Source organism: Podarcis raffonei, chromosome 10, assembly GCF_027172205.1.
Source record: "Podarcis raffonei isolate rPodRaf1 chromosome 10, rPodRaf1.pri, whole genome shotgun sequence".
NCBI lineage: Eukaryota > Metazoa > Chordata > Lepidosauria > Squamata > Lacertidae > Podarcis > Podarcis raffonei.
The window spans coordinates 31,161,978-31,175,725 of record NC_070611.1 but is presented as its reverse complement, the minus strand read 5'-3'; the positions used below and the strand labels follow the sequence as shown (position 1 = coordinate 31,175,725).

At 41.5% G+C, this 13,748-nt stretch overlaps 1 protein-coding gene across 5 annotated transcripts in view; it reads right to left on the bottom strand.

Moving 5' to 3' along the window:
• The window catches only part of MSRB3 (methionine sulfoxide reductase B3), a 58,646-nt gene that overhangs the window by 19,588 nt on the left and 25,310 nt on the right, over positions 1-13,748 (bottom strand). For all 5 annotated transcript variants that reach the window (XM_053404723.1, XM_053404727.1, XM_053404725.1 and 2 more), the window contains 2 exons: positions 13,379-13,456; positions 8,907-8,935 (listed from right to left, as the gene is read on the bottom strand). In XM_053404723.1, coding sequence (XP_053260698.1) covers positions 8,907-8,935; positions 13,379-13,456 — 107 coding nt within the window. The remainder of the gene's footprint in view (positions 1-8,906; positions 8,936-13,378; positions 13,457-13,748) is intronic.

Below are 13,748 nucleotides of genomic sequence, written 5' to 3'. Positions count from 1 at the left end.
CATAAGTGGATTTTTTTTTCTTTTAAACTTTCTTTAAGAAGTGGGATCCCCAAAGTTACAGAATTGTAGAGTTGCAAGGTACACCAAGGGTCACCGAGTCCAACTCTCTGGAATGCAGAAATCACAGTGACAGAATCCCTGACAGATGGCCATGCAACCACTGCTTAAAAAACACCAAGAAAGGAGAGTTTGTCACCTTCTGAGGGAGGTTGCTCCACTGTCAAATGGCTCTTGCCACCAGAAAGTTCTTCCCAGTGTTTAGCAAGAATCCCCTTCCTTGTAATGTGAATCTGTTGGTCCATGTCCTCCCCTCTGGATCAGCAGGGCCATGCTGCTAAGGGCAGAGTCAAAAGTATTTTCTCCTGTGCTGTTTTCCACAATGTACTGGGCCAAATTCAGATCAGGAAAATGGGATAGGGAAAAACACCTGGTGCCATGGTATTGCTTCAAGGGCTACTTTTAAAATAAATTTAAAGAGCTGTGAAACAAGGATCCTCAAAATCACATCTAGCTTGATTCACCTGGAATAATTTAAAACACCATCATTTATAAAACTGTCTCTAGACTTTTCCTTAGTAAAGTTTAACTCTCACTGAAGTAGTAAACCTATGTGTCTGCTGGACTACTTCTGACTGCAGTCAGGGTGAGGGCTTACATGATTCTCAGAAAACAAAAATGCTAGATGTTAAGGAGTGTCCTAGCCTGCCAAGACTGGGAAGAGTTGGCAGGAAGCAGTCCAACAGAACCGTCTGGAGCAGAAATGAAAAGCAGGCAAAAAAACAGCCAGGATCTACATGTTGAGATTAATAATCCTTAAACTGAAAGGAAAGGAAAATCTGCAGCGAGTCCTTCAGTACTCTGGACAGATCACACAGAGCACATGACTAGTTCCAACATGTTCTTACCTTCAAGGGACCTGACTACCCCCTCCCAGGCTCTGCCCCCTTCCTGAAGACTGAAGAGCTTTAGAAGAGGACTCAAAGCCCCTCTTTCAATTCCTGCCTGGTGCATTTCATATGCTGGCAAGCAAGCACTAGAGAAAATGAGACCCTTGGCATTGCACCAGGAGAATCTGGCTCAAAGTGAACTGTCCTTAGGTCTTTCAGCGCAAAGGTTTCTGGCTGAAAGGGCTCCTGGCCATCAAGGTAAATTTTTATGCAGCCATATGAGCCCCCACCTGCTGCCTCAAGTGGGAGACCCCACGCATAGGTTTACTACCTGAATGAGAACCGGGTTATACTGAGCATAGAACTGAGGTCCATATCACATTAGGCTGAGATTCTGAGCACAATTACCTGGAAATGGATTACAATGAAATCAGTATGAATTGCTTGCAAATAAATGTGTTAAGGGTGGAGGTGCTAGATTGTTACTCTGCTTCCGGCACTGTGGTTTAGTTCTGGACTCTCCTTAAAACAGCAATGTTTAGATTAAATAGACATGAGAATGTGTGATGTATAGTTAACTGTCAGAAATGTTGTGAATATCAGCAGCTGGAAGAAGACTGTTTAATTCAAACCACAGTTAAACACAGTTACCAAAAGGTCTTTAGATTTCACCCATCAGCGTCCATTATCTTCACTTCCTTTACTCATTAAATAAGGTTTTCCAATATAAAGAAACAAAATATAAGGTGAGACAGCATCAGACCTGTGTGCAGAATCCAGAAGTCAAGCTGCAGAGCTCTAGTGCCTTTGTAATGTTTGTATTATTTACAAATAAGGAAGCGGATCATAAAGGTAAAGGTAAAGGTACCCCTGCCCGTACGGGCCAGTTGTGTCCGACTCTGAGGTTGTGCGCCCATCTCACTTAAGAGGCCGGAGGCCAGCGCTGTCCGAAGACACTTCCGGGTCACGTGGCCAGCATGACAAGCTGCATCTGGCGAGCCAGCGCAGCACACAGAAATGCCATTTACCTTCCCGCTAGTAAGCGGTCCCTATTTATCTACTTGCACCCGGGGGTGCTTTCGAACTGCTAGGTTGGCAGGCACTGGGACCGAACGACGGGAGCGCACCCCGCCACGGGGATTCGAACCGTCGACCTGACGATCGGCAAGTCCTAGGCGCTGAGGTTTTACCCACAGCGCCACCCGCGTCCCAAGCGGATCATAGGTAAAGATAAATAGGTATCCTTAAAAGGCAAAAGATGCACCAGAGAACAGTGCCCCCCCACCCCCAATTACAACCTCACAGACACACACTTTTAGAGGAATCTCCAATTAGAACTGATGTTCGGTTCAGTTTTTGGTGTTCTCAATTTTTGTATTTTGCTCACAACCTCAGTTTACTTACTCTGTACCCACTTGCAAGGGCTCCAAAGGAAATTGTGATTTGTTAGTGTTCAAGTTTCTCCTTTATAAGCCTTCACCCTAGAGAACTCTGTCCTACAGGGGACTCAGAAGGAACTAAGTGGCCTGGCCCCAGTACCATCTCTTGAGCATCTCCATGCCAGCCACATGTAACTATCTTCTAAACTTTTGTCTTTGTTCACATGCTCACAAAGTTGGTGCCCATCTTTCAAGGTTCTCTTCTTGGGCTTCAGTTCTTTTGCACACTTGTTTCCACTATGGGAAACGGTTTCATTTCTTAGGCACAAACTCCTCTACAAACCAAAAAGGAGTGATGCATTTCCATCCCTTGAAAAACTCAAGCATACCAAAAGGTTTGCACATGCCCCTGATGTAATTGTCCATAAATGCCAGGTGCACTCAGTAGGATTCCCTCTATAAAACTACTGAAGAGGTAACACACAGTCCACATCTCCGCAGGGGAGAGGGTGAGGAGCCATCAAGACAATCTGTTTCAGGGGAAATGCCTGATTTCCAAACACCAGCAAGGCAAAGTTCTCACAGAAGGCCTTCAAAACACCTTGCAAGCCTGTCCAGATGCGAGACTCAAAACAGGCCTTGAAGATTCAAATTTCCACACCTTATGCCACACATCCCTATTGTCTAAAAATACATGAAAGGGCTGGGGACCTCAAGAAACCTATCAATCCACGCCACATTTTTGTTTAAAGGTAGATCCCCATCTGCATCCCAGAACTGACATTATTAGTTCTAACAATAAAGAGATGGTTGGGATATTATATTGTTAATTTTATCCATATATTCCACCCTGAGCTCTCAGATCTCAGAACAAGATCCTGCTTTTTCATAAAAAGGTATGGGGATTAATTTTGCAGTCACACAAGAGAGTATAAAAAAAGCACCCATTGTGAAGCAGGAAGGTTGTAGCCAGTATGATCAATGTGTCTGAGAGTAAGCCTCGCTGGACACAATAGGGCTAAGTAGTCATGTCTGGGATTCAGACAAAAGGTTTCAGGTACAGAAAAATGCAAAGGATAACAAGAGATACGTCGTATTTCTATGTAGAGCCCAAACATCTACAAGTTAAGAACAGAGTGATCTATTCACAACAATATTATGGAAACAGTCCCAAGCACTGCTGTTGTGAATGGGTCACTCTGTTCTTATCTTGCATAAAAATACACTCTGCACAGAAATACCACAAGCCTATTTCTATGCTGTATAGTTCCTGGCCTTTGCACCTGTATGTAGGTTAACTCCAAGTGGATTCCAGTTCACAAGCACTTATGCCACAACAAAAATGCAGTCCTATGGACACTTACTTTGCAGTAAGTCCCACTGAACACACTTGAGCATACTTCTGCATATATCATGGAAGCACCCTCGGTTAAACCACTGGCACCTCTTAGACTATGTAATTGAGCTGAAGATTGCCATAATGTGCTCTTTACCAGAGCTATGACGAGTGCCAACAACTGCTGGACAGATCACCAATTAATACATATCATGATGGCTATCAAGATTATACCTCAACACAGGCTTCAAGTGAGGAAACCAAGGTGCGAATGAACACTCAAGCCGAGGTCCTCTCACAAATTCCACAAAAACAAATTAGAGATGAGCTTGCAGGATCTTCAAATCTGGGAGAGCTGTTCATATTAACCAAATGAAACCAAATGAAAAACAACAAACCAAATGAAAAACAACAAAGCCAGTGGACCTGATGGGATACCTGCGGAAGTCTGTAAAGTGGGAGGAATTGAATTTACACAACAACTTCACTTGGGAAGACGGGTGAACTAATACCAGTGTACTGGAAGAAGCAAAGATCACCAGTGCTGAAGCAATGGTTCTTCAACATCTACTTCGTTGGACTGGTCATGTTGTTTGGATTCCTGATTATTGTCTTCCAAAGCAACTACTCTATTCTGAACTTAAAAATGGAAAGCTTAATGCTGGTGACCAACAAAAGAAGTTTAAAGTCTCAAGGCAAACCTAAAAAAAAGTAGTATAAACACAGACAACTGGGAAACACTGGCCTGCGGGAGCTCCAACTGGAGAACAGCCTTTACCAAAGGTGTCACGGACTTGAAGACACTCGAACTCAGGATGAAAGAGAGAAACAAGCTAAGAGAAAGGCACATTTGGCAAACCCTCACCATGATCAACTCCTGCCCGGCAACCTACTGTGGAAGGACATGTGGATCCAGAATTGGCCTCTACAGTCACCTACGGATATACCGTTAAGACTGTGTTCGTGGAAGACAATCTTACTCAGCTATGAGTTGTCGTCAAAGAAGGAAGAAGCATATATCATCATTAACATAGTGAAATTCTGATCAAAGTAGAGATGCAGTCATCAAAAACTAAATAAACATTTTCTTTCATAGTTTGGAACAATATGACATACATCCAAGTAAACAAACACAGGACTCCACTGTAAGAACTGTACCACTTGTTTCTCCACTGTGGTCTCTTGGAAGCAATGCGCTCCCTACTGTACAATAGCTCTGGAAGCTGGAGCACATTACTTGAGATAGATAATGCTACTAAAGAAAGATATCTCTCTCATCACTCACAAGGAAACCCAAACATATGAAGCCAACCTATGTAAGCTGCAGAATACTGGACAGAAGATGTTACTGGAATAAACAGGTAGGGACCCCTGACCATTAGGTCCAGTTGTGACCGACTCTGGGGTTGTGGCGCTCATCTCGCTTTATTGGCCGAGGGAGCCAGCGTACAGCTTCCGGGTCATGTGGCCAGCATGCCTAAGCCACTTCTGGCGAACCAGAGCAGCACACGGAAACGCTGTTTACCTTCCCACCGGAGCGGTACCTATTTATCTACTTGCACTTTGACGTGCTTTCGAACTGCTAGGTTAGCAGGAGCAGGGATCGAGCAACGGGAGCTCACCCCGTCACGGGGATTCGAACAGCCAACCTTCTGGTTGGCAAGTCCTAGGCTCTGTGGTATAACCCACAGCGCCACCCACGTCTCTTTTACTGGAATAAATAATAAAGCATTAATATCGTATGTACAATATATATGAGACACAGTCCTTTTGAAAGTGACCCATAAACTACAATTAATCCAGAGTGCGGCAGCTAGACGGGTAACTGGGAGCAGCCACCAAGACCACATAACACCAGTCCTGAAACACCTACATTGGCTCCCAGTACGTTTCCGAGCACAATTCAAAGTGTTGCTGCTGACCTTTAAAACCCTAAACGGCCTCAGCCCAGTATAAATAATAAAATTATTATTATTATTATTATTATTATTATTATTATTATTATTATTGAATATTAGCATGATTCCTGCTTGCCAGCAACTACTCTTCGTTCTCTTAAATCTTTTCCCCACAAGGCAAGCTGGATTTCCATAGAAGTACCTCTTTCCCTTCAATCAGCTTTTATGAAATCCAATTAGTTCAATTTCTTACCTCTTTAAAGTTAAAAGTATAGTGCAACATTTTAATCTATGCATCAGTTTATTCTATGACACTAAGTTTCAAAAACAGAAAATAATACAATTGTTTTCTTACACAGCAGTATCTACATTGAGAGGCGAATTTCTTTCAGCAAAAGATTACCGTGTTACTAAAGTAAATAAACTTCTGGCCATCAAAGTGAAGAATGTGCATTTCTGTACAGATGTTATAGCCATTTGCATGATGAATATCAAACATTAATTTAAATTTTTGTTTCACTTTGAAGTTAAATGTTCGGTTCAAATTCATGTTGCATAGACAATGTTTTCCTCAGTCTTTCAGCCCTGTACGAGGTTTCCAGATTTTGTAGTTGAAATTAATAAATTGCTCCTTTCATAACTGCATGCCAGACTCTGCTTTTATTACAAGGAAATAAATCTGTGTAATTCTTCATGTTATTTTCACCACAAAATTTTTTTAAAAATCACAGAAATTATCAAGCTATTTGTGCCTTATAAATGGTTTTTCCGAATACATTTCCTCTCCAACAGAGGGAATTGTCCAAGGAAGGAGAAATGTGTGCTCTAGACTAGTTTGCAGAAGCAGAGCAACAAAAACAGTATTCAAGAAATGAGCCTCTTTAATTAAATGAGCTAGAAATTGTAATAGCAGACCCAAGAAAAAGTAAAACAAGTAGACTTATTCATCAAAATTGTCATATTCTATCCAGGAGTTGAGAGAACCTGCTAGGATATTCACACAATTCTGAGGTCAATGATAATAAGCATCTCTCTCTCTCTCTAGTTTATTCCATATCTTATGATAAAACCTAAATGTGGTCTCCAGCCCACTTCTTCCTGTAAATTGTGGAGGCACCAGAACAACTGCAATACAGCTACCACCTACCCTGCCAGCGCTGTCTTCAGCATATGCGCCGCCGGGGTACAAAGATCCGCCCAGCACCCCCAAATTTAGTTTAGCCCCCAAATTAACTTGCATTATCCTTATGTCAGACACCACGCTTACGCCTTATCTCTTGTTTACGAAAGAAGGGAGGAAAAAGAAACAAACTTTTTTATTTACTCATTTATTTACAATACACTTATGCTTAAGTATACAACACCACCACACTTAAACTTATAAGTATTGTTTAGGCACCTACTTAGGGGAAACATCAGTCGTGTCAAAGGTGCCACTGCCCCCCGCTGCCGCATAGCAGCTCAATACAATACGTTACATAATATTTTGATGTAAGAGTTAATTTCGCGTGCACGGCGCCGTTGTGAATGACAAGCGCCGCCGCTGGTGCAGTGCGTCTTGGGTAAATGAGCACACAAAGTCGAAAGTCCTTCAGTGAAACAGTAGGTATACATTTCAGTAATACCTAGGCATATATGTATTTTTTCTAGCTTGATCAAAATTATTTATTATTTCATAACAGGTTAAGAGCTTAGGCAGTTTCAGCGGGGGGCCCTGGAGCCCCCAAAAATTCGGCACCTGGGTGCCTCGCACCCATTGCACCCCCAGGTAAAGATGGCCCTGTGCCCTGCTGAGTATCACAGAAGACCATAGGCCATGTTTGAAGAAGCTACTAGGCATCTCTTCCATCTACTGTCACTTCCTCCCACCTGCCCTGGGGTTTCTTCATTACCTTAATGTCAAAGGAAACAGCCATGTTGTAGCAGCTACTACTACAACCACGTAATTATAAGAAGGGGGATGCAAGAACAGGTAATGATGCATGGCTATGTTTCAGGTGTACTTCCCAGTAAGATATGCACATATACACTAAAGGTTATAAAGCTTGGCAATCAAGGGTGGGGAACTGGCGGTCCTCTGGATACTGCAGTGCCTATCATCCCTAACAATTGGCCATGCTGGCTGGGCCTCATGGGAGTTAGAATTCAATAACTTTAAGAGAGCCATGACTTCTTCCACATCCCAGGTCAGGCATAGGCAAACTCGGCCCTCCAGATGTTTTGGGACTACAACTCCCATCATCCCTAGCTAACAGGACCAGTGGTCAGGGATGATGGGAGTTGTAGTCCCAACACATCTGGAGGGCCGAGTTTGCCTATGCCTGTCCCTGGTCTACAGCCATATTCCAGAATCCCAGAGTTCTTGTGATGGCTGAAGATTCAGATCTCCACAGATCTAGGGATCCTTCCCATAATTAAGGGCTATTATGCAGCGCTAACTCACCCCTTGGGCACAAAATGCAATGAATTTACAGCAGCATTACAAAGATTTAACGTTTTAACTGGGCAAGTCTGTTCTACATATTGTATATAGGATATAGCACAGTGTTCTCAGTTCTGAATTAACATATGTAGACACAAGTAAACTGTATCAAGGTGCTGCTGCCTGTTAATTCTCATAGTAAGGCTAAACAGAATCACTGAAAAATCTAAATGGAAAGCCTCTGTCAAAGAATTCAGAGAGCTTTAATTATAGGGAAGCCACTTCAACTTCTCAGCAGGAAAGAAGATTTTACCATTAAACTTTGCTGAAGGAAATGCAACTCAGATTCTTCTACCACCACCCTTGATTTAAGAAAGTCAGCCAGTTTGCTAGAATGCATACTTTCTCCTGCTCAATTTAAATTAACTTTTGGAATGTTTTGCTTTTTAGAGCCTATGACATCAATATTTCTTATATATCTAAAAGAAACAGACATTTAAATTAACCACCTAGAGAGAAATCTATAGTCTTGTCTGGCATGCAAGTATACATGGACATGTCATGAAAATTTGGTGACAAATAACCTGTTTCCTGATGTATTGGCTGCTCAGACTTCATGCCCGTGAAATAGCTTTGTCCTCCAGGAAGAAAAATATCCTTTTAAAACAGTCAATATTCCCAAAGTCCACTTCTCTCAGCCTGCTATATCATTCAAAACCTAATGCAGAACTGACATGGTTTCCTTGCAATCATTTTAACATAAAAGAGTAAAATTAAAGAGACTTGAAGCTATGAAAGGAATAAAAGCACTGCCATTCACAATAATAGCACTGTTTAAGGCAATCTGAAACCTGAGATTATTCAAAAGATTGGCTTGTTCCAGACTGTTTAAAGTTAAGACTGCACTTGAACTGATAAATTACTCTTTGGGGAACAACATGAAAACAGCATACAGTCAACATAAAAATGTAAACCTAAACATACCTGAATTGGAGTCAAACTTTGTTTCTGATCTAAAATAGAGAGAGAAGGGGGGGGGGAATCCTTTAATGATAAAGAACTGTTTATGTCATGAGAAACCCATGACTGAAGTACAAATAGCAAACTTATATATGAATGCACCTCACCTGTAAACACATTTGTTCCTAAACATATTCTCAGTGTATTTTTACATTAGAAACCTTGATCAATAATCACAGAACACACAAAAAACCCACAACCCCTCTCCATAAAGTTAAAAATAGAAGAAATACATTGTGAGAATTACAAACACCATGTCATTTAGCCTCTATCATCACACTTGTCAGATTTATTTCTTTGGAAAGCATCATAAGACGGTTTCAATCAATGTGCATGTTAATCTGTCTCCTCAGTAAATAAATGGTTGTTTCCCTTAAGAACAGGGAAGGCTGGAAATCCCAGAGAACAAGAGACTAGTACACACAAAACATACAATTACCATGCCCATTCTATACTACCAATTTTGCCTGTTTATTACATGATATCTTATGTGTTTAGCATACCACAAAAGAACTCAGTAGGCTGTAGATTTAATAATGAGGGGGAGGAGTGGGGAAGAGAGGGGAAATTAGCCTTTGTGGGAACATCATGTTTCAGATATAGCTTAATGATAGTTCTAAACTCAGAAGCCTTTGAAGCTCTCAATTCAGCTGTGGGAAAACGCAAGTTGGGTAATTGCTTTCAAGATGCTGCTGAAGTGCTGTCAAGCAGAATTAACCCTATGACTAGTCCTATCCGAAGGAACAGCTATAAGAAGCATTGTCTAGATCTAACTCTCAAACCAATTAGTGGGCATACTCTAGCCAGAATTATATCACAAATTAACCATCAGTGATGTGTGTGTGTGTGTGTGTGTGTGTGTGTGTTTATACACATATGTGCACGCACCCACACACCCACACACACCCACACACCCTGCCACAGCAAGTTCCAAGTGCTGATTGGTAGGAATCTTCCTAAAGCCTGTTATTTCTGTAGCCGTATTTAGTAAGGTGTTGATGGAGAATCTATGGCCCTACAGATATTGTTGAACTACAACCCCCAACATCTCTGACCACAAGCCATACTGGTTGGGGCTGATGGGAGACCCACAACCTGGAGGTGCCACAGATTTCCCACCCCTGCCCTATAGAATATATGGAAGTGCACCCAAGCCATGTAGGAAATATCAGATTCCTTGAATCCACAAGAAGACATTGGTGCGCTTTGGGGAGTTGTACAGGTCTTTCACCAAAGCAACAATTGCAAACTGTTCTGTGTTAAACATAAAAATCCCCCACCCAAAAACAAATTAGTGCAAAGCACTATAAATTTATTTTTTAAAACCCATAACTTCAAGTTAACTGGAATAAGTCATTAGATGGCGATGGAAAGAGTCAGAAAAGCCAAGGGAAAAAAGGGGCAGTATATATGGAAAATGGTTGCTTTGTTCCACTAAGAAACTCTCAATAAGTTCAAAGGGTGGGAAAAGAAGCAAAGATTTTCAGCCAAAAATATATTCTAATAGTACTGAATAGTGCACCAGCAGCATGAATCAAAGCATTAATCTCCACTACAAGTGAACACCCTTCCAGTAAAGAGAATATTGCCTGCTCAAGGCCACGAACGGGTGAGTGGGTATACAGAACTCAGTGAGCCTGCTATATGGCCATAAATTTCACACATTACTCTGAGGGTATAAATAGTGTATTTTTTATAATAATAATAATAAAAAGAATTCTGACAGCAATCTTACTGCCAACTTTTGTTTCTTTTGGGCACAATCCACAGGACATTTTCCTGTACAAGCCCCGCAGAATTCGTTTGTAAGCTCTCCCACAAGCAGGGCAATTTTGATTCAAATCAGGCTACCTCATTTCCCATTTGTGTATCAGATATTTCCTAAACAAATATGCCTACCTAGTGCTGTCACGCTTGCAACATGAGGACTGACAACTTAATAGAGCCATTATTAGTATATAGGCAGATACCATAGGCAGTGTTTTAGGGGCTAATCCTGCTGTGAAAGCTAGTATATACCTCTATACTTTATACAAAAGAAAGCCGGTGGCTGCCAATGGGGAAAGGTGGCTGGTGGTTTGCATTGGAGCCAACACCTAGGGGCTGAGGGGTCTTTGCCCCCCCATAAAATATTTGAGGGGGGCAGGGAACCCAAAGTTAATGGGCATTGTCATTCAAATAGTGTGCATGCACCATATCATGTGATCAATAATGTGGGGCGGGGATTACCCCCCCCCGAAAATTTTTTTTTTCCAAGTTGTCACCCCTGGTGGCAAGCAGCTCCTGTGCAGGGGGTAGCATGTGGGCAAGGTGGTAGGGAGCAGACAAAAGGCAGCTGGATTCTGCCCATTCTTATCAAATGCATAGGGAAACTTTGAGGGGATAATAGATGAAGGATGAAGGTAGAGGGGTTTGGTCAGGTGTAAAGGGAAGAGGGGTTGGCAGGTAGGCGGGGCTGGTGAACGGAGGGGGTTAAACTTGTTATTTTACTGCACTGCATTGTAGTTCTGCTTAATATTGCATGGCACTGTACCACAGTTTTTCATATATATCTGTTATTTTGTAAACAAGTTAAGTATTAAATAGACACTGCCATCCCTATCCTAGCTTTGCTAAATTCCCTTACCGAATCCTGTTACATTTCTTATGTCCTACTTCTAACTGGCTCTTCCTTCACCACTAGTCCAGAGGCCAAGTTGTGATGAAAATAAAAGTTAAATTAGCTAAATTAGACATCTACCACAGGCATAGGCAAACTCCGGCCCTCCAGATGTTTGGGACTACAATTCGCAGCTAACAGGACCAGTGGTCAGAGATGATGGGAATTGTAGTCCCAAAAATCTGGAGGGCGGGAGTTTGCCTATGCCTGATCTACCACATACCTCCACCCCAGTCCACTGCCCTGCGAAAAGTGAAAACCATGCCCCACAACGACACATCAAATGAGGTGCAGAAGAAACCCCTAACTGCCTGATCCTCAGGGCATGGATGGTTTAAATAGTCAGGCTTCCCGCTGTGTGTGTGTGTGTGTGTGTGTGTGTGTGTGTGTGTGTGTGTTTTTAAACAATTTATATACTATTCAGCTACAATAGTCTCTAAGCAGTTTGCAAAGGTATAAAAGATAAAAATCAGTTAAAACTACAAAATCAAACTTTCCCCTCCCAAGTCAGGCAGGGGCATGGCCCGCTCTGCATCTCAGGTCCTGCAATTCCCCCAGTCCACCAGCTACAAAGCTCAGGCAAAGGGCTCTTTCTGCAAGAAAAGGGCTCTTTCTGCAATTTTCTATAAAACAATTCATTAGGAAACAAAGCATTTTTTTTTTATTGTAACAGGGACTCATAACACAACTACCTGTAGGAAGATTACAGGGAAAGCCAAGATTACCCCCACTTCAGATGTGGGTAAATTTCCTAAGCAAAATGACTCAGTTGCATTTTTGCAAATGTAAAGCTGTATTTTTCTGGGCAATAATTTTAAGACTATGCCACATTTCATTATAGAAAAGTGGTGGTGGTGGTCACAATTAAATACCTTGTAGCTTTTCAAGTTGCTGGAACGATCAAATTAAATGAAGAGTGAGATTGAGTTTCACTGGTTCCTTGCTGATAAGGGTAGAATTCTATTTTAAACGTGTACCAAGAAACCTCAGGTCTTTCATCTGCAGAGCAAAATTCATGTGTTCCTTGACCTTACGTGCCACACAGTAATGAAGCAGCATAAATCAGATCTATTAAAGGTGAAGTTTGTTAATCTTAGTGCTGAAGAACCATTCTCCCTTTCCTGGCAAAAATAGCTGGTTCACAGGTCATGATGACATAGTTACAGACTACAATGGTGCAAAGAACAAAAAATTAACAGCAACTCTCAGAAACATGGAGTTCAGGGGATGGGAAGGAAGTCAAATTCTGCTACCCATATTTTACAATTGTGATGGTTCTTCAAATATAGCAGAGGTTGTAATGATGACCCTGACTCTGTGTGGAGAAATGTAATGAATGCTAGACTATGAACTTCCAACATAGGTTTAAATTCTTGTTTATGATGGTAAGGAATTGGCAAACCCCTGAACTGATGCTTTTTATATCATCCTTTAGTCTATGCTCACATAAAGCCCAGTGTTTTTGGTTCCATTACAAAGTGTCTGCACTGCTGATTTGCTCTGCGTGAACCTTGATCCACTATGAATTCAAGACGAGTCTTACTTGCAAGGGCTACAGTTGAGTTTTGACGTAGCCCTTGAGATTCTACATCAACAAGGAGTTCAGGGCAGCTTTTCCCAACCTGGTGTCCTCCACACATTGTGGACTACAACTCGCATCAGCCATAGTGAGATCAGTATGAAGTAGCTAGACCTTAACATCCACTTCTATAGCACATATTTAACACTCAAAAAACCAGAGCCACCATTATTTTGTAACTATGTTTAATTTACTCACTTGAACAAAGGAGTTCCACAAACAACACATTTGTATATTCCATGAGCTTTGTGATGTGTGTATTCTCCTTCAAAGGCACTAGAACAAAACAGCAACACAGTACTTTAGCAAACAGGTTATTTCGTATCAAGTTGTCCAACTTTATAACCTCATGTCATCCAATTTTCTTAATATTAAATATTAAAACTAAGTTTAAATCTAAAATTTTAGCTTTTTATCTCATCCCATTTTTTAGTTTTGAGGGTTTGAAATTTCAAAAAAAAATGACAATTTTGGCCTTGTCGGACTACACTGAAACCTTAAAAGCTCAGCCCAGCATTGAGATACGTCAGAACTAAAAACACCAATCTCTTCAGAACTTCATGGACTT